Source organism: Trypanosoma brucei (genome assembly GCF_000002445.2).
Source record: "Trypanosoma brucei brucei TREU927 chromosome 11 chr11_scaffold01 genomic scaffold, whole genome shotgun sequence".
NCBI classification, from domain to species: Eukaryota; Euglenozoa; class Kinetoplastea; order Trypanosomatida; family Trypanosomatidae; genus Trypanosoma; species Trypanosoma brucei.
In genome coordinates, this window is record NT_165288.1 from 2,358,070 (window position 1) to 2,376,830 (window position 18,761).

Genomic DNA, 18,761 nt, shown 5'->3' on the forward strand with positions numbered 1-18,761 from the left:
GCATTGCCTGACACCTGAAAATAAGTGGTATTACCCACAGGAAGTTGACAGAGGCCTGCGGACAACAGAGCGCAGCAACTTACGAAAAAAAATAATATATAACACACTAGTCGGGCGGCGCAGGAAAGCAATGACAGCAACCGCAAGGAGTGACGAGGAGGAGCGGGCGGGTCTTCATGAGGAGACGGATATGCAGGCAAATGTTCCAACCATACCCACTTTCGAAGCTATGGGGTTAAAAAAAGATCTGCTTCACGGTATGTATGGCTACGGTTACAAGAAACCTACCGCCATCCAGAAGCGCTTCGTTGCGCCGTTCCTACAGTCGCGGGATCTGGTAGCACAGGCATCGTCAGGCTCGGGAAAGACTTCAGCATTCTGTATTTGTCTTTTGCAGGCAAGTGAACCCACATTACGTGAGACACAGGGACTTGTTCTGAGCCCCACAAGGGAGCTGGCACTACAAACTCAGGACTTGTGCAATAACATAGGCCATTACATGGGCATCTCTGCTTATGCCGCCATTGGGGGGAAAAGCATAGAAGATGATCTCCGGCGCTTAGAGAGTGGCGTGCAGATCGTGTCTGGTACCCCCGGCCGCGTGTTTGATATGATTAAGCGCCGTCATCTGCGTGTTAATCATCTCAAAACACTTGTTTTGGATGAGGCGGACGAAATGCTTGGAAAGGGGTTTAAAGCACAGATACATGATATTTACCGTATGATTCCGCCACTTCAAGTAGTACTTGTATCTGCTACCTTGCCGGTGGATGTGCTGGATATGACTGAGAAGTTCATGACAGAACCAGTGCGCATTCTTGTGAAGCGCGACGAGATCACTGTAGATTCCATTATGCAGTACTTCGTTTCCGTGGATGAAGAAAAGAATAAATTTGATACATTATGTGATTTGTACGATACTCTGACCATTGCTCATGCCGTGATATTCTGCAATACCCGCAAGAAAGTAGAGCAACTCGCGAAGAAAATGACCAAGGAGAAATTCACCGTTAGTTTCATGCATGGAGATATGCCCCAGGCGGAGCGGGATGAGATTATGCGAAACTTCCGCGAGGGCAAAAGTCGTGTGTTGATTTCAACGGACTTGTGGTCACGCGGTATTGATGTCGAGCAGATATCGCTGGTACTCAACTACGACTTGCCCTTCTCCCGTGAACAGTACATCCATCGTATTGGTCGCACGGGGCGAATGGGGCGGAAGGGGCTGGCAATTAGTTTTGTGAAGCACGATGAACTGAGGCTGTTGCGTGACATTGAGCAGTTCTACGCCACACAAATTGAAGAACTACCAGCAAACGTCGGTGAACAGTTCTAACTGTGGGGGAAGCCAGGAAGTGGTCAAATAGCTTAGTGGAAGTGAGGTACTCGTGGATCGTGTGGTTCAGATACTGTGACATGGAGGATGGATGCACGACTTTACATAAAAAACTTTTAGGGAGAAAGAAATCTGGGGGCGGACAAAGAACGGTGTCGCTTAAAGGAAATGAAAAAGGAAGAATACGTGATGAGGAGGAAAGGGGCGAAAAAGCAAATAAGCAACAGTAAAACAATAATGATTGTCGGAATTACAATCGTAGTTGGGGCATCCATACCCTGTGCGAAGGCAGAGACTAAGCTCCCGCTCCCCTCTATCTCCTGTTGCCCTTCGCCCTCATTCAGGTGCAGCTCAAAGGCTACGGTGAAAGTGTAGCATGACTATGCTCCCTTGCTAAAGGGGTTCAACACTTGAGAGGAGGGGGCAAAGTAGTTTGTGCAAAGCATGTTGACAACCACGGCCGCAGTCTTCGATATGGTGATCTTTTACTTTTTTTTCCTGGGTTTCTCCAAGCGCATGCAGGTTAGCAAGAATCATTTAGGTTATGCGTGAACTGCCATTTTCCATCTCTCGATTTTTGGGCCAACAGCTGTCGACAGCGGAGTGGTTACAGTGCAGACGCACATGCACGGAGTACTGTACAGTTTGCGATACGAAACTTTATGACGAGTGAATCAAAGAGCCATGAACAACTTTGACGAGGAGGAGCCACAACTCAAAAGAGGGGGGAGTATCTGGTGTTGCATTCCCCACAAAATCAAGCGGCGTGGTCTTACTCATTTGATACTACAGTTCAGGTGTCATGCGTTGGTGCTGATTTGCTGCGGTTGAGTCAAGGAACAGAAGAAGTGGTGAGGAGTGACATGCTCACTTTTCTTTGCCGTCGATTCGTATCTCTCACTGCAGGCTCCCACACTACGTCTCGCAGTGTACTTTCCTTCGTTCGAATCTCCTTTCACAGCATAGGAAGGTGCATATATCATGGCGCTTTTATCACTGGACGTGATTGTGCGACTTCGAAGTCGCCACGAAGAGGGAGGAGACTATGGATCACCAGTCACGCAAGAGAAGTTACGAGCGATTGAATTTGTTGTTAGAAACATGAAGTCAACGGCACCATGGCCTCCACCAGCTGCAAGCGATGGAAAGCCACTTGCCATGCCGAGCGAAGAAGCGTATGGAGCGTTAGCCCCATCCGTGTTCTATTACGCACCCCTAGGTGGCCGTTTTTCAAAGGAGTTTCGGGAGGCGCTTCGGCGCGGAATAACTCGTCTGCTCACCGAATTAGTCTTACGACAACTGGTTAACATGAGGCAGGAGAAAATTACTGGGGCCCGCTCCAGCGGCAATACATCCGGCATAGAATCGTTCGTCTCCTTCCGTGGGGGCTGCCACAATAGGGAGGTGGCTTATGTGCACTGGTCACCTGGGTTGTTGAGCCTCCTTCTCTCCGCAGTGGATACAAGTGAGTTGCGTTTTGATGCGTCCCTACCACTTGGTTCGACACTGGTTCCGTTCACTAGAGAAATGAAAGCGCCAACTGTGCAGCAGTCAACGGGCACGGAACTACTTGGTAGCCACGGTCTCCATGGGAGTATAAATTACAAGAGCGGTGGCAATGATCACGTTCACAAGTACGAGAACTTAGTCTGTCAATTGCACGCAGAAATGCAGAGAATGGAGGTCATCCAGCAGAGCTTACACGATGAGCGGACGGCGGACCGTCTTGCGGATTTTCTTTACCATTTCCATTTGAAACCAGCGGAGCAGATGCGAGAGGCTGGTGGTGATGCGCTGAAGCTGCAGCGGTATCGGGATGCGCTGGATTGCTACTGCAAGGCCCTATCCACTGTGCAAAAGGGATTGCTTGTCCCATACCGCCACGCCTTGCGACCCCCGCCATCACTGGAAGATCGCGTGGAGGGGACGATGGAGGAGGATATACTCGATGAAGCGACAGCATTTGCACTTGTAGCCAGCTCACCTTCCGCGAAAAGAGAGAGAACATTTTTGGCACCTGCAAACAGATACTTCAACACCCTTCTTCAACTTGATATCCTCGAGGCCACGGATGGGGAAGGCAAAGAGATCTGCGGCATGCGTAGTGATTCCTTGCTCTTCGGATGTCGTGCTGTCTTTCCGCGTGCGCGTCCTCTGTTCCATGTGTGGTACATGCTACACCGCCATGCAGTCGTAGCCGTTGCAAACGCGGCGCACACTCTTCTGTTATTGCAAGCAGCGCAAACCCCATCTTTCAATTCCGTGATGCCTGAGTCCGAGACATGCGTCACTGAACTGTCATCTAAGGAACTAAGGCACAGACAGGCGCGAGCGGGGCGATGGTGTGGACGGGCACTAGGTATGCTTCAGTGTATCAATGTGTGGCTGGGTGATTGCTTTAAAAATCCAGCTGCAGAAGGCGCAGCCCCGACAAGAGAGTGGATATGGGTTCAATCAATGAGGTTCAAAATTTTACTTCGTCGGGCAAGGCTAATGCAGCTTGTGGGGACGTTCGAGGAATGGAATCGTGCAGTTGAAGCAACGGATGAGCAACTACGCGTCCTCCAAGCCCAGTCAGATTTGTCATGCTGTGCCTCCGAAGTTCAAGGAATTTTAGACGATGTTCGTGAGCGTCTTGGGCAAGAGAGGTCTCTTCTGCAACGTAACCACGACAGAGGGAGTGGGTTGGTGTTGCGGTTATGAAAAGGCAGCCCTCAGTCGCATCATCTTTGCCGTATTTGCCTTCCCTACTCCAGAGTGTGTGCCCCCTATCGTTTCTCCCAATTCGGTTTCAATATCTTCATTTCGTTTTCGAGAGACGCGATGGCTTTCTCTCTCCCTTGATTTCGTCTTTTGCCTGCCGCCGTAACCAACTCGGATTCGGGCGGTCGAGTGGGGGTCAGACCGAAGTATAGGCAAACCAGCCTACTGAATGCAGTAACGTAAAACGAAGGTGTTCGAGTAGACGTGGTCCACCAAGCACGCGGTGGGAAAACAACCAAGAAGGTAGAAGGGGAGGGAAAAGGGCAGTCGTGCGTCGAACGCATACAAAAGGGCCGTAGCCTGCCTTGGTATGGCACCACACACACACACACCAGTCGTGCAGACGTGTTCCATTACAGTGCTTGAAACCAAATGTGGTTATTCACCACTTGCTCTCCACTTACTTACTAGCACTAGATTGTCACTTCTGTCACCCCGCTTCTCTCGTGGAGGGGGACCACACAAATATTTAGCGATAATCAAATAGTCCCTCAGTTCTGCAGCAGGCAATGGACCGCTTGCTTCAGTTCCACAGCCAATCCGGAGTGGGTTTCATGAGGGGCTCACCACCGCCAGGTTCATCCGGAGGCCTGTCACGGTTAACTGCCGTGGTGCCCGTCGCTGCACCCGGTTCGGTGGAGGCGGAAACGGTGACAACTCTAGAGACGTTCTTTGAGGTGGTTGCTACGGTGACTGAGTCTATCGACCGAGTAAATGTGTTAATGTGCGAAATGTCTAAGAAGCACGAACAAGCCATGGACACAGTGAACGTGGCAAAGTGTGACGCGATTAGAAAGGAAGTTGGCGATTTGGATGACGAAATTAACAATACAATCCAGAAGGCGTGTAAGGGGGTCGAGGATATGGAAAACCTAACGAAGAAACTCAAAGAAACTCCGGAGATGGAGGGACGGTTTGCGGGAGTTATTCGTTTAGAGGAGAACCAACGGCGGTTCGTGCTCCAGAAACTCTCGGAGACAATGGAAGGCCTGCAAAAGCGCCAGCTGGTGGCGGAGAAAAACTACCTCTCGCAGACGGAGCGGCGGATAAAAATTGCCTACAGCAATCCAGACGGAGGCGAGATGGACGACGAAACAGCCCACCAACTGGCCATGCAGGTGATGGAAAAGGGTGCAACAACAGCCATTTTCCAGCAGAGCAAAGAAGTTCTGGCTCAAATGCTTGAAACTAGGAGCGACATCTACCGCATTGAAATGTCTATGCGGTCCCTAAACCGAGTCTTCAGCGACCTGGCAATCCTTGTAGAGGAGCAGGGAGACCTCATGAATGTGATTATCAGAAACATTGACTCGACAAACTTGTACATGGAGAAAGCCCACAGGGAGCTACAACAGGCACGTGCTTACCAAAGGGCGAGTCGAAGCAAACTGATGTGTCTTCTGATGATTGGGGTTATAATCATTGCTCTTTTTGTTGCCGCTGGTTTGCTAGGGTCGTTATTGTAAAGTAGCAGCAACCCACATGTACACACGAATATGTATGCACATGTGTGCATCTTCAGCCGTTGTGCGGTGATTGATTTGATTTCGTTTTGTTTTTTGCTTTTGCTCAATCATTTGCCCTCTACAGGATGCGAACACAAAGCGAGCATCCCCCAGGTGCTCAGAGGGACTAGTACACAGTTGACAGTCCTGAGAGTAACTGTGGTTATTTTGGCACGCAGCGGCACTTAATCTACACCGTTACTCTCCTACCGACAGCGTTGTTTCCTTCCGTCTCGTTTCCATTACATCACATGCAGGCAGCTTGATGCAAAGAAGATGATCTGCACCGCCCATGCACTGGGGACGTGAGTAAGAAAATATATCGTGGGGTATGAGTAGGTACTTTTATTCCCTGCGTGGCCTTGTTTGCTTGTGAAACGGTTGTGGTGAATAAGGATCATGCCACAACGCTGTGTTATAAACGGTGTGGTGTAGTGCTAGAGCTTACCTTGCAGTGGTGGGAAAACTGTAGAGTGATTGGGGAGTGATTTATGTGCTGTCAGGTACAATAACGCCGGTCGCGGCGTCCTTGAAGCCTGAAGCAACGCCGTTCCTGTTGTTGGTACCGGCGGAAGTCGTCACCTCTCAGTTTCTCCACTTTGGTTCTTCATAATCACATCTACGTATGCTCAAGTGCTACTAACTCATGATAAATCAAACAGGCTTCGCAAGCGCCTTAGCCTCGCGCACAGCGTTGCGGCACTCCGCGTTACGCATGCTCCCGGTTCGTCGCGATTGTTTTACCCTTTTCTCCTGCCGCCGCTGCTTCAGTTTTTCGCGGGCACGAGCACCGCGTGTGAACTTAGAGGAGGTTCGCTTCGACAAACAATCCGCACGGTACGCCGGTACGGTATTTGGAGTGCCTACCGACGCGGTGGTTTTCTACGCGAAAGTTGGAGCCGCTGTGGTCGGGGTTTTAATAGTGTTCTGTATTTTTGTCAAAGGCTACGGTATACTTGCTCGTCTCAACCTTGGTACTGTTGCGCGGTTGGGGTTCACGTCTGGGTTTCTTTCCTGTATGGTGCTGAATGCAGTTTTCATTGGAATAGCTAGACGGTTTCGCATCAGCCCAAACGCTGTGTACAATCAGTCCATCGCCATCGTCATGCAAAATGAGAAGGTCGTTCAGCATCTCGGCCCCCATCCACGAACAGGAGATTTTAAGGCGTACTGTCAAACCGGTGGCTTCCGATTGCCGCTAATCCGGCGCATTCGTAGCGGCTCGTATGAGCTGTCAGACCTCCTTGGATTGAAGCCACAGAAGTTGCAAATGATGTTTGTTCTTCGAAACCAAGCAAATGGCGGTGAGGGTTTTGTTACATGTGAAGTGCGGCGGGAGACAACGGGCTTTCTAAGCTCAGCGAACACGTTCAGGTCACTCGCAGTGACGTTAACGGACCCGTCGCGCTCATCAGCGCGAACGATCGTATTAATTGGAAAGCCTGAGGACGTTGTGTATCGTGGGTTAATGAACCTGTAGAGGCGGGGAACAGTTCGTTTATGGTGCGTGTGACTGTGCACCGCATTCGTGTACGTTAAAGGCGGAAGCAATTTTACCGGAGGTGGGAACAGAATCTGCTGTCGAGATGAGATCATCGAACGGGAGAGAGCATCAAAAAAATGTTTGACAACTTTATTTCCCAGCTTATGAGAAACACTTGTTTGATTATGAGGTGTGTAACGCTTTTGTTTCCACTTTGCCTGTATTTTCAATCCTGCTGTGCAACATTCGACGTGCACGACCGTAGAGGCACAGAGTAAGGGAGAAAGGATCTAGGGAGGGGAAGATAGGGCGCCCCCTCCCGTGCTTACATCGTGTGCGTTAAAACCAGCCACCGAGGTGGCAAAGGACCGCCTAACGGCAATTATTACATGATTCGATTGTTACGGCGGTCACGTTTGGCATTGTCATCTTGAATGTAGTGTGTTCCATGTAGTTCCTCGTGCGCTACCGCACGGATGCAAACACACGAGTATCCGCATGGATGTGCTCTTCCCTTCATGTGTTGGCATCGCCGTGCAGCATGCACCGCATGCAGGACACTTTTTCTCTTTCACCTTTGCTTTGCCACTGATAGTTATAGACCCGTTCCCCAGTGCAGGGTCCCACTGCATGATAAAACGAAGACAACACACAGATGTGTGCTACTACTCCCATGATCGGACAGGCATGAATAGGCTTCATCCACTGCAGCTTCTGTTGGCTTACGAGGAGACTCGCTGTCCGTACGACCTGCCGGGGGAAAAGGAAAGAAGACGCCTTGTTGGTTATCCTTCATGGACGGAGGCGGCACTCACTGCCTGGTCGCGCCAATCAGTCAAATACAGCGTGGCTGGGGAGGTAGAAAAGAGATGTGAGGGGAGCAAATCACCGGTGTTGTTGATGGATGGGGGAACGGGGCAACCGGAGCCTGTGGCCAAAGGTGCAGTGAATACACCTACGAGCGGGGAAGCTGAAAAGGCAATAAGGATTACTGAAGCGCCCCTATTGGTGAGGCTGGTGGCACGCGAAGTTGTGGCGGCATCCCGCCTTATTGACGACTCGGCGACAAGTGAGGACGCAATGGGTAGCCAAGTTGATGGTGTGTTTACTTCTCATTGCAAACCGGTACGCTCAACTGAGTCTCATGCGCTTGAAAATCGAAGTGCCAACCCTGCACGGGAGTTGCTCAGAGTGAAACAACCGGCGACACGAGACATTGGGGTTGGCAGTGACATATGTGATCCCGGTAAAGGCCCTGCTGAGGAACGGGAAAGTTCCGGTCAAACGCGGCAAAGTGCCGTAGAGGACATCATGGTGGCACAAGGGAATCAAGTGGGTGATCTTCTTTCAAACACCGTGGAACGTCTCTACGCAAAGCTACAGGGGACCGCGCTAAAGGTCGTTGCCATTGATGACCTAAATCGACAATTAACCGAGAAGTTTGAATCCTTAAAACCGAGGGACCATGTGGAGGATAAGACTGAACTCAGCATATATCTGTATTCTCTTCGTCGTCAGGTAGAAAACCTGAAAAGGGAATGGGATGTCCATAAAACTGCGCTGGAGGCATCGGAGCAGCGGCTACGAGGAAACAAAACGGATCCTTCAGAGCGGACGGTTCGGGTGCAAATTGTGAAAGACTACGAAACGCCCCCGGTTCCTTACAAAAAGGGACCGTTCAGGCCGCTTGTTATACCAGCAGTCGGAAAGGAAGGGGAAAAGAAGAGCTCAGCCTCATATTCAGATAACTCTGAGTGGACCAGTGAGTCTTCAAGCTCGGTGCCCGCCTCGTCGCGCAGTGTTGTGTCGTCTTCTTCGTACACATCGACTTCCTCTCAACCAACGCCGACGTCTTCGTCTACAGACCACTCTTCCTCGTTTTCCACACTGAATTCGTCACCTTCTCGGCGAACGTCTTCGGTTAGCTTCTCATCGGAAGAAATCGACTCTGGAAGTACTCTTAGTTAGTTGCCATGAGATTTCCCCGCGATGGAAGCAATATAGACGTATCCGGATAGAATCAAGCATAGAACACTAGAAACACCTCAGTTTTGTAGGTGTGCCGCTATTTCCACCGTATTTTTTTTGTTGGTTGTTTGATCATTTAGTTTGGCTAGTACAAGCTGCTACACCCTGCCGCAAAGGAATGGGGTAAGTGACATGTTCTCTCCCCACAGGTAAATTAACTGTTTCTCATTTATGTCGTTCATAATTCGTCCGTTCGTTTCCCTTTGCGATTTTCTCGGTACTTAGAAACGAAAGCAACCACACAGTAACACCAGGACGAAACCTGTCATTAATAGGCAACGGAATGTGACATTCGGTGAGGAGTTGTGTGTGTGGGGGGGACGTCTCTCGTTGGAGAACACTTGGCACGGGAGCATAAAGTTTCAATGGGTGTAGTGGAACTAACTGGTGAAGCGGTTGTTGTGACCGAAGGCGCTGGGGTGGGGCGGGGTGGCGGCGCTCTGCGAGGCGAGTGGAAGAGAAAAGAAGGAACCCTACACATTTAAGTCATGGGGGGGGTGCGTTTACCAGCGGATGCACAAAACTTTCATAGGCTTAGGACGTGCGCCTGCCTGGTTCATGTCGCACTGGAGTTATGGTCGATTTGTATGTGCGTGCAATTGGCGGCGGAAACGGGCGCCTAAACATTTACATCCCCCTTTTTTTTTTTTGAACCCTCACGATTGTTGGCTACTTAGTGCCGTTTCATTGCCATTTGTTGGGGTGACTGTAACGCAACTAATCTTAATTCACTGCATGTCTTTTTTGTCGTCAACGCATGGAACCATTGGTTTCTGTATTGTAACAAGACGGCTGCAATTGTGTAAGGGCCTGTTTATACCCTCTTCTAACATGTGTCAGCTTTATTGTTCATGCGCATCTTCTTAACCGTTCCCAGTGGATTGGTTTCTTTTCCGAAAACCTTTCTCATCGCTTCACTGACGTTTGATACTATGCACATCATCTCTTTCGCACACATACATGAATTTCGTTCCGTGGGTACCCAGTGTTCAGCTAAACACGTAATCGTTCCTCTTACCGTCACTGTGGTATCCGTTTATTTTTGGTGTTTGGAGCCCTCTCTTGCATTTTGTTGTGTGTGGGTGGCGGGTGGGATTTCTATCGCTTTTTCCCTTTGTTGTTTATTTCCCCTGAGGCTGCTTTCTCGCAAAGATATAACGTGAGGGGGGTTTGCCATCGAGTAATAAAAATAAAAGGTAGAAAAGCCGGCAAAGAGAAAAAGGCGAAAGGTAGGACACGGCTACCAGTTCATCCAAGGCTAAGTTTTCCGGGTTTCGGTTTGTTCTGATACTAAATTGGGTTGACGGCTTCGATAAATTCCGTATCTAGAAGTCGGTGGAAAAAAAAAAAAGGAATAATTATCACCTGGCGAGTGAGTGATTTTTACTTGCTTTGTGGGACAAAGCAAAGAAAAAGGTGGAACTAATACTTGTGGAGTAATTAGAAGTGTTAGTTGAGTGAGCCACAACGATTTAGACGGGTACGTGTGCCAAGGGAAAGGGATAATAGAAGGACTGAGGGTAAAGCAATAAGAGGAAGAAAGAAGTGTTGTTTTGCTGTTGTTGTTTTTTTTTTTTACAATGGCGAAAGGAAGCGATTATGATGCCGTAGCGTACGAGCCAATGCCGAGGGAAGGGTTCGATGCTGGCGATGAGGGACCTTTGGTCGGTAACCATGATCAGGGATTTCTGTTCGATGACCAGGCGGATGGCGCCCACAGCACTCAGCTTACCTATATTGCGCCATCAGTCAAGAAGCCGGTATATGCACTGGGTATCACACTACTTTTTCTTCTGGTTGCTGTGGTTTTAACCGTCATTCTGCAACCCACGTTTCTCTACGGCGAAACCTGCGTTACACCCTTTGGTACCATTATTGGTGTGCACAATGGCGTTTTCGCGTATAGCAACTGCCGAAGGGATCACATCTCCACCAAAAAAAATAGCATCAAAGGTGAAGGCTCCATGGAGACTGGCATGGAATGGCAGTGCTTTGAGTACGTGAAACGCTATTGGATCATGCGTGGAGTTCCTCAGTCTGTTATTTTACCCACTGCAAGAAAGTCCAGTGAACTTTGGTCGTTCACACAAGCAACCTTTAAAAACGGCTCAAAGGTGCAACTGGAACGGCACGACAATGGGGGGCCCCAACCACTAGTTGGTGACCTTTTGGTATATCGCGAGCAACCCGCCCTGTTGCCGGTTGGTCATGTCGCCGTTATTGTGCGCGTGGGGAAGACACATGTTTGGGTGGCCGAACAGAACTGGTTTAACAAACAATGGCACCCGCCGTTCCACAACTTTTCACGCACCATCAAGATGCATCACAATGCAGAAAGCCAAACCTACGAGTTGGAGGACATGGCGGGTACAACTATCAAGGGCTGGATGCGGTACAAGACGTAGTAGGGTAGTTACGGGGCGTTGAAAGTGGCGCCGCGGTAGCGACATTCTCAGATAGGGCATATTTTGTGCTTTTTCCCTCCTGGTTGGACTCCTTTTATTTCCTTCTTGTTCTCCCTTACACAGCGGCAGAAATGAAGGATGTTGGAAGCAAGAATAAGTTGGAAGGGGAAAGTATGCACCCCATCTCCAACCAGCTGTATCAACTTTGCTTGAACAACCGTTCAGCTCGGCGCGAAGACGCGCTGGTGCTTCACGGTTAACTTGTCCCTTTTGTCTTCTTCGGAGGGGGGAAGGGACCCTTTTCAGTAGTGAATCCGAACAAACAACCCCGACGGGAGTAAATCCTTCTTTTTTACACCACTCCTTGCGCGTTTCCTTCTCATCTCGGTTTCGGTTGCGATCTTTTTGTCTCCTATACTGTGCGTTAAGAGTGTTTGTGGACTATTGGACCATATAGTGGGTTTGCGTCTTCCCCTCTTGCCCCATTCATGCGCATTCACGCTCTTGAATACTTTATGGAAGCAGGAAAGGGAAAAGGTGAAATTATGACGGAACAGCGAGTGCCTGCCTGCGGGTGCACGCGCGTGGCGCCACCTCCACCACTGGATTGAGCCGCGACTTCCATCGATGGATTGCGCTACAGAGTTGATGGAAATGGAGCCATGCAGAGTACTGTAGCGTTGTGTGCCGCACCAAAATTGTGGAGCATGTCTTTGCTGCTCTACAACCTAAGTCTTGCGGAGCTTACTAGGCCCTTCCATCCATTGGCGTGTGCGTGTTGTGCTACAGTGCGTGTGGGATTGAGACAAGGTGTGCCGAATGATATGTTTTGCTTCCATTCTTTTGCTGTGCAATCGAGGAGTCATTCATGGCTGCGGACATTAACATCTGATGGTGATGGCGCTGCGATTATTTCGGTTCCCCACATTTCGCTGATTTAATGTAAATAGTCGGCAAAGTGCACCCATCCAAATTTCTTTCACTCCAGTACCACTCTTTTTTTGTCGGTTCTTGTGCCGTTTGGTAGCATTCTTTTTTTAAAAAAAAGAGAGAAGGAAAGTGAGGGCAAGGGATGACCTTACTCTCCCATGTAGTGGTTCTTTGTTCCCTCCTCTTCGTGCTGTCTGGTTGCGGGAGGGGGGTGCCTTTTTGTTACACGTATGAGCTAGACCGCAAGGTGAAACCGGTAGAAACTTGGACCGGACAAATGCTAACAATGGCGCAGCAAGCGCACGAGAGGGTGAAGGGAATGCGTCACTCAATTTCTTCCGTCGCCGCGGCTGTACACAAATACGCATGGATCGTCAAGAACACAACAGAAGGGGATGCAATTTACGTAGACACCGCGACTCGACAACTGTCCAGAGCCTCGGATGCCCACGACCGGGTTGCAAACCTACAGAAGACAATACAGGATCATCACAAAGAGGTGACGTACCTTTCTCGCAAGGCAATGGAAAGCTGTGACGAATGGGTTGTCACGCTGCACCGTCTCCGGAAGACGAGGGAAGAGAAGGACCGGACAGAACTGATGAAGAAACTTCAAACCCACGAGGCTGTAGCCAAAGAGAACATTGGCATCGCCAAGAAGGTGGCGTTACAGACAAAGCCATTCGCGGAGCAGGTTGCGAGGAACGTCTCGACAGCGGAGAGTGCGCTCAGGTTCGCGCTAAATGTCTGGAAGAAGTTCACCTCCGTTCTTGGAGAGACAATTGAGAAAAAGAAGGCTGAGGCCGAACGTAGAGCTCGCGAGGCAGCCGAACAAACGAACAGATCTGACAATGCCACTGATGAACCACAAGAGCAGACAGCAGATGCGGCAAACCGAACGGCCACCCTACCCGAAAAGGAGGGTTCGGCAGAGCAGAACGATGAGGAGGTGGAAGACGTGCAACAGATTCCAAAGATTGTTGACAGTTTGGATTTCAGGGACAATTTCAGTGAGGAGCGACCCACCACACAAGTGAGCACACCATCGTGGAGTGAGCAAGGGGATGAAACTGCGACGGATACCACACTTAAGACGAGGGCCCAATATTCCGAACTGGCTACACGGGGGTGCAGAGGGCTGTTCCATTTATCGGCTATTCTGTTCACCTATGCTCGCATTACCGCTCCTTAAATAGGGATCTCCTCCAATCTATCGAACGGCTGCGTCCTTTTTCCAGAAGAGTTGTATCTGTTGATTTGCCCGTGGTGGAGATGGCAAGGGTGAGTTATATATGTAACTAGCATGTGGGGTTGTACTATCCAAAGCCCATGTAGGTAGTCAATAAATGTGTACAGTTGGTTGTCGAGGTGGGGGTGTTGCGTGCGTTGGTGAGGAGGGTGTGCTTTTTGTATGCATACAACGTATGCTTACCTCCCATCCACCACAACCACAACCTCCAACCAGTCAGAATGCTCGTTTTGTTCTTCGCTTTTCACCGTATTCGGTACTGTTGCTTCTACCCAAATTTGAACACTTTGCTTTAAGTATTATCTTTTTTCTTTGTTTGCTCCGCCACGACAAGTCAACGACTGTGCCGCGACGGCGCCTTAGTGGCGGCCCCTCCGTCGTTGCCCTTTTGCTCTGTAGAAGATATGTCGCTTTCTGCTTATTTGCTGAAAAGCAAATACGGGCGCCATTCAGCTGATCCGGCGTCACGTACTGTGTGGACGGTCACTGCTAGGTTTCCAGTCTGTTTATTTCCCTCCTTTTTTTGAGCTTAGTTGGGCACTAGTTTTCTTCCCTATGCCTGAAAATAAAAATCGTGGCGTGCCTTCGCTGGGCCACCGCGGTTTGTGGCGAGACGGGGAGAAGCCCGCGCCAAACGCAACGGGTTTCAGGAGTACATATGTCGGGGCCCACTTTAATTGTAGGTTTACGCGCCCCGCTACTAAAACATGGTGGTTAGGAAATTTTAGTAAGATGATATACCGCTGCGGGCACCAACTTACCCGCCATTGCGGTGTCAAGGTCCAGCGCCGCCCATATCGGTGGACAACAAAACGCCAGCACCTTCGACATGTCGAGCTGGTTTCGGAGGTGCATTTACAATCACCCGACGGTGCCCCAATGAGGTGCGATGGTCACTTGAGGGGAAGGAAGAAGCGTTAGTTCGCAATTCGGCATAGCGGGGCAAACCGTATGTTTAGCCTAGTGTGCAGCGAAAAGAAAGGCGTGCGCGAATTTACAATAAACTGCTTCTCGCCGGATTTGCCTTCCGGTGCACTGCCAAGGTGCTGATCCAGAGGCGACAGGATGCAAGAGCAAAAAAAGGGGAAGGATCATACAAACATACGTAGATGCACACACGTACGCTTATGCATTTGTTGTTTGTGAATGTGGCACCGAAGAGGGAACGAATCCCAGGGGGGGGGGAGGTTTTGATCGAGTTCTGTGGGGGTGAACTGCGTTAGTAAAGAGTGTGGGAAAAAACTCCCCCGCGGCAGATGCTTCCACCGCCTCCGGGACAGCCGGGACCCCCCCCCCCTTCCTTTGACAGCGAGCTAGTGATCCGCAAAAGCGAACAACAACACCCCGCTAGGATATTCGGGATCTGGCGGGGATTGAACCCCCAGGCCGCTTCGTCTCACGGGACCGTGCCGCCGGTAGTGTCTTTAGGGGCGCCAACGGGCGGAAGCGAATGTGGATGATTCGGCTGCGGTTCTACCCTTCGCATTCGTGCCATCATGCGCAATAGTATCTACGCCACCGACGCTGCAAGAACGCGGAGGTGTTACGAGCGGTTTGTGTATGTTGCAGAGGGGGAGAAGGAGAAAGGAAAGTATCCTTTTTTGTTTCCACTGCGGTCGCACGTGTAAGGGATTTCGTGAGGCCAAACAGCATTCACTTCAACCTCTCACACTATCACCTTCTTTCCCTCTTTAGCTTCCATATTTTGGAGAGCTGTACAACACCTCTGCAGCGATTTTTGACACATCCTGCAAAAATCTATTTCTACCACAAACTTCGTCCGGATTGAAAAAACACCAAGAGCACTCGCCTCGAGGGCGATCCCTCATGTGGCTATAGTTTTCTCCTGGGACTTTCACTTCCAATCTTAACTCATGTTGTCGTCTGCTTTGGTGTAGCTTTCGCACCTCCAAGCTTCGCGTGCACACACACCATGGTAGATTCACCGAGCGCAGACTCCGCGGCCATAGCAACTCAACGGTACACGGAACTTCTCTGAACCGCTTATAGCCTATATATATACATATATATATATATACATTTTTTTTGCATTAAAGTTCCCAATAGTTCCCCAAACGACCTTCCAACGCCCGCCCAGCCACTCACTCGATCACGCGTGTGTAAATTTTGACCCTCGATTCGGTTTCCTCTCATGCCCCCTTTTGGTTGTCGCAATTCACGTATTTTCGTCACGCCGCAATCCATATATACAAACTGTCCCTTGTGGCCCGTGATCCCCATTCCGCAAATACCGAGAGTGGCTCATGGCTTTCCAACGTTACACGCTCCCCTTTTCCGCAAAAGCATGAGGACCCGTAGACGACACCACCTCGTAAAGCGACTGCAGCCTGCCGCCGGGCTCGGGTACCCTCGTCCCGGTTGCGCGGGGTTTGGTTGTTTTCGCTTTCAAACCTTCCTGGAGCAAGGGCAAATGGGGAGCTTGGTTCAGCCTCTTTTTCGCAGCGTCGACTGTCAGCCGCGGCCCTTTCAACGCCGATTTAGCTATTGCGTGTTTTCCACCGCCTCGACCGTATGGCCTGTTCACGCTGGCTCTCCACACCATGGCAGCTCTGTTCCCACTTCTAACTCGATCTTAACTAATACAAAACCGCTACTTTCCTCAACGACAATCGCTAATGGAGTGCTGGGGTCTCGTGCGCCAAAGCTTATCGGGGAAGGAGGCTAACCCCCACCCGTGATCACGACGCGCAGCCACCTACGCCGCCAAAAGTCGCAACGCTGTCAAATGCCTTCGCTTGGCCCTCGAAAATGAGGAATTGTGGATTGAAGTTACTGCTGCCGCAGATGCTTGGGGCGGCCGAAGCCGCCATCGGCGTTGCGCGCGGTCGCCGTTTGCACGATAGCATATGCATACGATGTACATGAACTGCAACCCGCTTCGGATGTTTTACACCCGCGGCGGCGTCGCGAAATGGCAACGCCTAAGTATGGGGTCCCCCTGGACACTTGTGTGATCCGCCGCACCCCTTACCGAAACTGGTAAGAGGAAGGGAAGCTAGCTATTGCGAATGGGCCGCAGCGGCAGCGAGCAGCCGACCTCAGAACCAAAGGAAGTGCGCTTTAGACGGATAATCGGTGCTGTTTCTTACCGAAAGGGTGAACGGATGCGCGGTGGAGGAAGGGGGAAACTGCCAAAGAGGGCTTGTGCCACCGCAAAAACGAGTGCGTACGCGACGGGAATGGTAGACAGAGATTACGAAAGCGGGGGCATGCCCGGCGATTGTCAAATGAGAGCGAAACACCGAGTAGCGGTGAACGGGGGCCCGTCAGCACTGACTTGTTTGCAGCCGTGACCGGTTGCCAAAATTGAGCGTTACGCAGAACATTTTTTTTTTGGAATTTTCTTCGTGCCTTCGTGGGAGTTTCCCCCAACTGGCGCGGCCATCAGCCATCACCGTAGAGCCCTGAGATGCTATCGGTCTGGCGACTGTGGCAGAGTCTCCCTTTTTTATTCAGCCTAACACACCCTCTATAATTTTTGTTGTAGCTCCGCAGTTGAACGGAATACAGCAGATGGGGCGAGAAGCCCCCACCCCAGACTCTCCAAAAGATGTCAATTAGCAATCCTTTTGTTTTGATTTTTGTTATTCGTTTATTATTCTCTCATCCTTTTTCTGTTTCTGTTGCTTGTTGACTGCATACCCCCTCTGTCTCTGAGGGTGTCTGGACTATTCCTGCGTCCGGTGCTTTTCCTGCTAGCTCCACACCCGGCAATAAGGGGGGAAGTTGCAGAAGGGAGAGTGGGTTGTATGACTGTTACCTTAGGTGAGGACTTCACCTGCGGCCGGCTCCGTTCAACCGCAATGAGAAATTGCGCCAGCCTTTTGGAGAAGCATATATCCTGCACACACTCACCTTCTACCGCAAACCTGACACGTAACTCCTCCAAACCGGGACAGCTCATCAAGTGCAACGACGTTTCTTCGCAGTCGCCGCGTTGGCTGGTAACAGCGCGCTCTACCTTCATACCGTGCATCTTCTTTTGATGTAGGGTGAGGCCAGTTTTGCTAGCACACTGCCTTCCGCATGTCGGGCACACCAACATGGATGTGTTTGTATGCGGGGAATCAGTGGCACACAATTTTGTGCTTTTGCTGCATTTAAGCTCGACTCCCTCACCTTTGTGGAAAGCCTTACAGTGTCGGATGAGGGAGTCCCTGCAACTGAGCACTTTTTGGCACACACCACACTGCACCTCACCTTTCCCCGGGACGTCAACGTTTCCCTCACGGGCACGCTTACGAGGGAATTGCACCACCACCACGGTACCGTCCTCCGTCACTATGCTTTTATGTTTGAATTTCTTGTGTAGTGACAGGGAAGAACGTGTACCGAAGCTCGCCTCGCGCAGGTCACATTGAAACGGCAGCTTCCGTGTATCCTTAGGGGCTGGCACTGCTGGGGCTCTACCATCTCCTTGCAATGAGTCTTCGTTCTCTCGCCCCCTTTTCACGCGGCAACTACCGCTGCCTATGCCATGTATTGTTCTAAGGTGGTGTAATAGTCGGCCTGGCACTGCGAATTTGGAGGCACAGATGGTACAATGAAGAACCTGTGGTCTCATTGGGACTCGTGTGCTCGATGGTAAAGGAACGATCGCCACCACTGGAGGGGGCTCCGGGGGGATGTCCACTGCAGGTGTTGCATCGCCGTATTTGATCCTCCGGAGGGCATCAGCTCGCACAAAGCCGTGTTTGTTTACCATGTGCGTTACAGCACTCGAGCGGCATTGGTATGTGGCATCACATTCCGTACATTTGGTCGGTTCGAAGGTTCTCTGAAGAGTGCGTGTCGCAACAGGTGTGGTTGTTTGTGTTTGTATTGTTGGCCCTATTGCTGCATGTTGCGGGTTGCACCATCGGAACTGTGGAGGCACACTCGGGTTGATTTTTCGCAACATCCATCCATAGTATCTTGAAGACCCAACACGAAAGCGTGCCAGTGCCGTTTCTTCTTTCCTCGTCAGTTCTTCTTTATGTTTTGTTGGAAAGTGGTTGCCCGTGATACCAAACCTATGAGTGTTCTCATGGACTTCTTCCGA

General features: G+C 50.5%; 8 protein-coding genes across 8 annotated transcripts, besides 3 other annotated features; all 8 read left to right on the top strand.

Annotated features, from left to right (window-relative positions):
- Positions 1-130: 130 nt before the first annotated feature.
- On the top strand, positions 131-1,336 carry Tb11.12.0011 (ATP-dependent DEAD/H RNA helicase, putative; the record flags this gene model as incomplete). The annotated part of the gene is made up of 1 exon (XM_823848.1): positions 131-1,336. The coding sequence occupies one exon, from the start codon at positions 131-133 to the stop codon at positions 1,334-1,336; it is 1,206 nt and encodes a 401-aa protein (XP_828941.1).
- A 981-nt stretch (positions 1,337-2,317) lies between these two features.
- Positions 2,318-4,039, top strand: Tb11.12.0012 (hypothetical protein, conserved; the record flags this gene model as incomplete). The annotated part of the gene is made up of 1 exon (XM_823849.1): positions 2,318-4,039. The coding sequence occupies one exon, from the start codon at positions 2,318-2,320 to the stop codon at positions 4,037-4,039; it is 1,722 nt and encodes a 573-aa protein (XP_828942.1).
- A 569-nt stretch (positions 4,040-4,608) lies between these two features.
- Positions 4,609-5,565, top strand: Tb11.12.0013 (target SNARE, putative; the record flags this gene model as incomplete). The annotated part of the gene is made up of 1 exon (XM_823850.1): positions 4,609-5,565. The coding sequence occupies one exon, from the start codon at positions 4,609-4,611 to the stop codon at positions 5,563-5,565; it is 957 nt and encodes a 318-aa protein (XP_828943.1).
- Positions 5,566-6,250: 685 nt separating this feature from the next.
- Positions 6,251-7,084, top strand: Tb11.12.0014 (hypothetical protein, conserved; the record flags this gene model as incomplete). Its single annotated transcript, XM_823851.1, has 1 exon — positions 6,251-7,084. The coding sequence occupies one exon, from the start codon at positions 6,251-6,253 to the stop codon at positions 7,082-7,084; it is 834 nt and encodes a 277-aa protein (XP_828944.1).
- Positions 7,085-7,585: 501 nt separating this feature from the next.
- Tb11.12.0015 (hypothetical protein, conserved) lies at positions 7,586-9,055 on the top strand (the record flags this gene model as incomplete). Its single annotated transcript, XM_823852.1, has 1 exon — positions 7,586-9,055. One exon carries the CDS (start codon positions 7,586-7,588, stop codon positions 9,053-9,055), a length of 1,470 nt encoding a protein of 489 aa, XP_828945.1.
- A 1,640-nt stretch (positions 9,056-10,695) lies between these two features.
- Positions 10,696-11,520, top strand: Tb11.12.0016 (glutathionylspermidine synthetase, putative; the record flags this gene model as incomplete). Its single annotated transcript, XM_823853.1, has 1 exon — positions 10,696-11,520. The coding sequence occupies one exon, from the start codon at positions 10,696-10,698 to the stop codon at positions 11,518-11,520; it is 825 nt and encodes a 274-aa protein (XP_828946.1).
- A 1,072-nt stretch (positions 11,521-12,592) lies between these two features.
- Tb11.12.0017 (hypothetical protein) lies at positions 12,593-13,642 on the top strand (the record flags this gene model as incomplete). The annotated part of the gene is made up of 1 exon (XM_823854.1): positions 12,593-13,642. The coding sequence occupies one exon, from the start codon at positions 12,593-12,595 to the stop codon at positions 13,640-13,642; it is 1,050 nt and encodes a 349-aa protein (XP_828947.1).
- A 2,069-nt stretch (positions 13,643-15,711) lies between these two features.
- Positions 15,712-15,740: a microsatellite.
- A 111-nt stretch (positions 15,741-15,851) lies between these two features.
- Tb11.12.0018 (hypothetical protein) lies at positions 15,852-16,385 on the top strand (the record flags this gene model as incomplete). Its single annotated transcript, XM_823855.1, has 1 exon — positions 15,852-16,385. The coding sequence occupies one exon, from the start codon at positions 15,852-15,854 to the stop codon at positions 16,383-16,385; it is 534 nt and encodes a 177-aa protein (XP_828948.1).
- Positions 16,386-17,045: 660 nt separating this feature from the next.
- Positions 17,046-17,297: a repeat region.
- Positions 17,297-18,121: a repeat region.
- Positions 18,122-18,761: the final 640 nt, after the last annotated feature.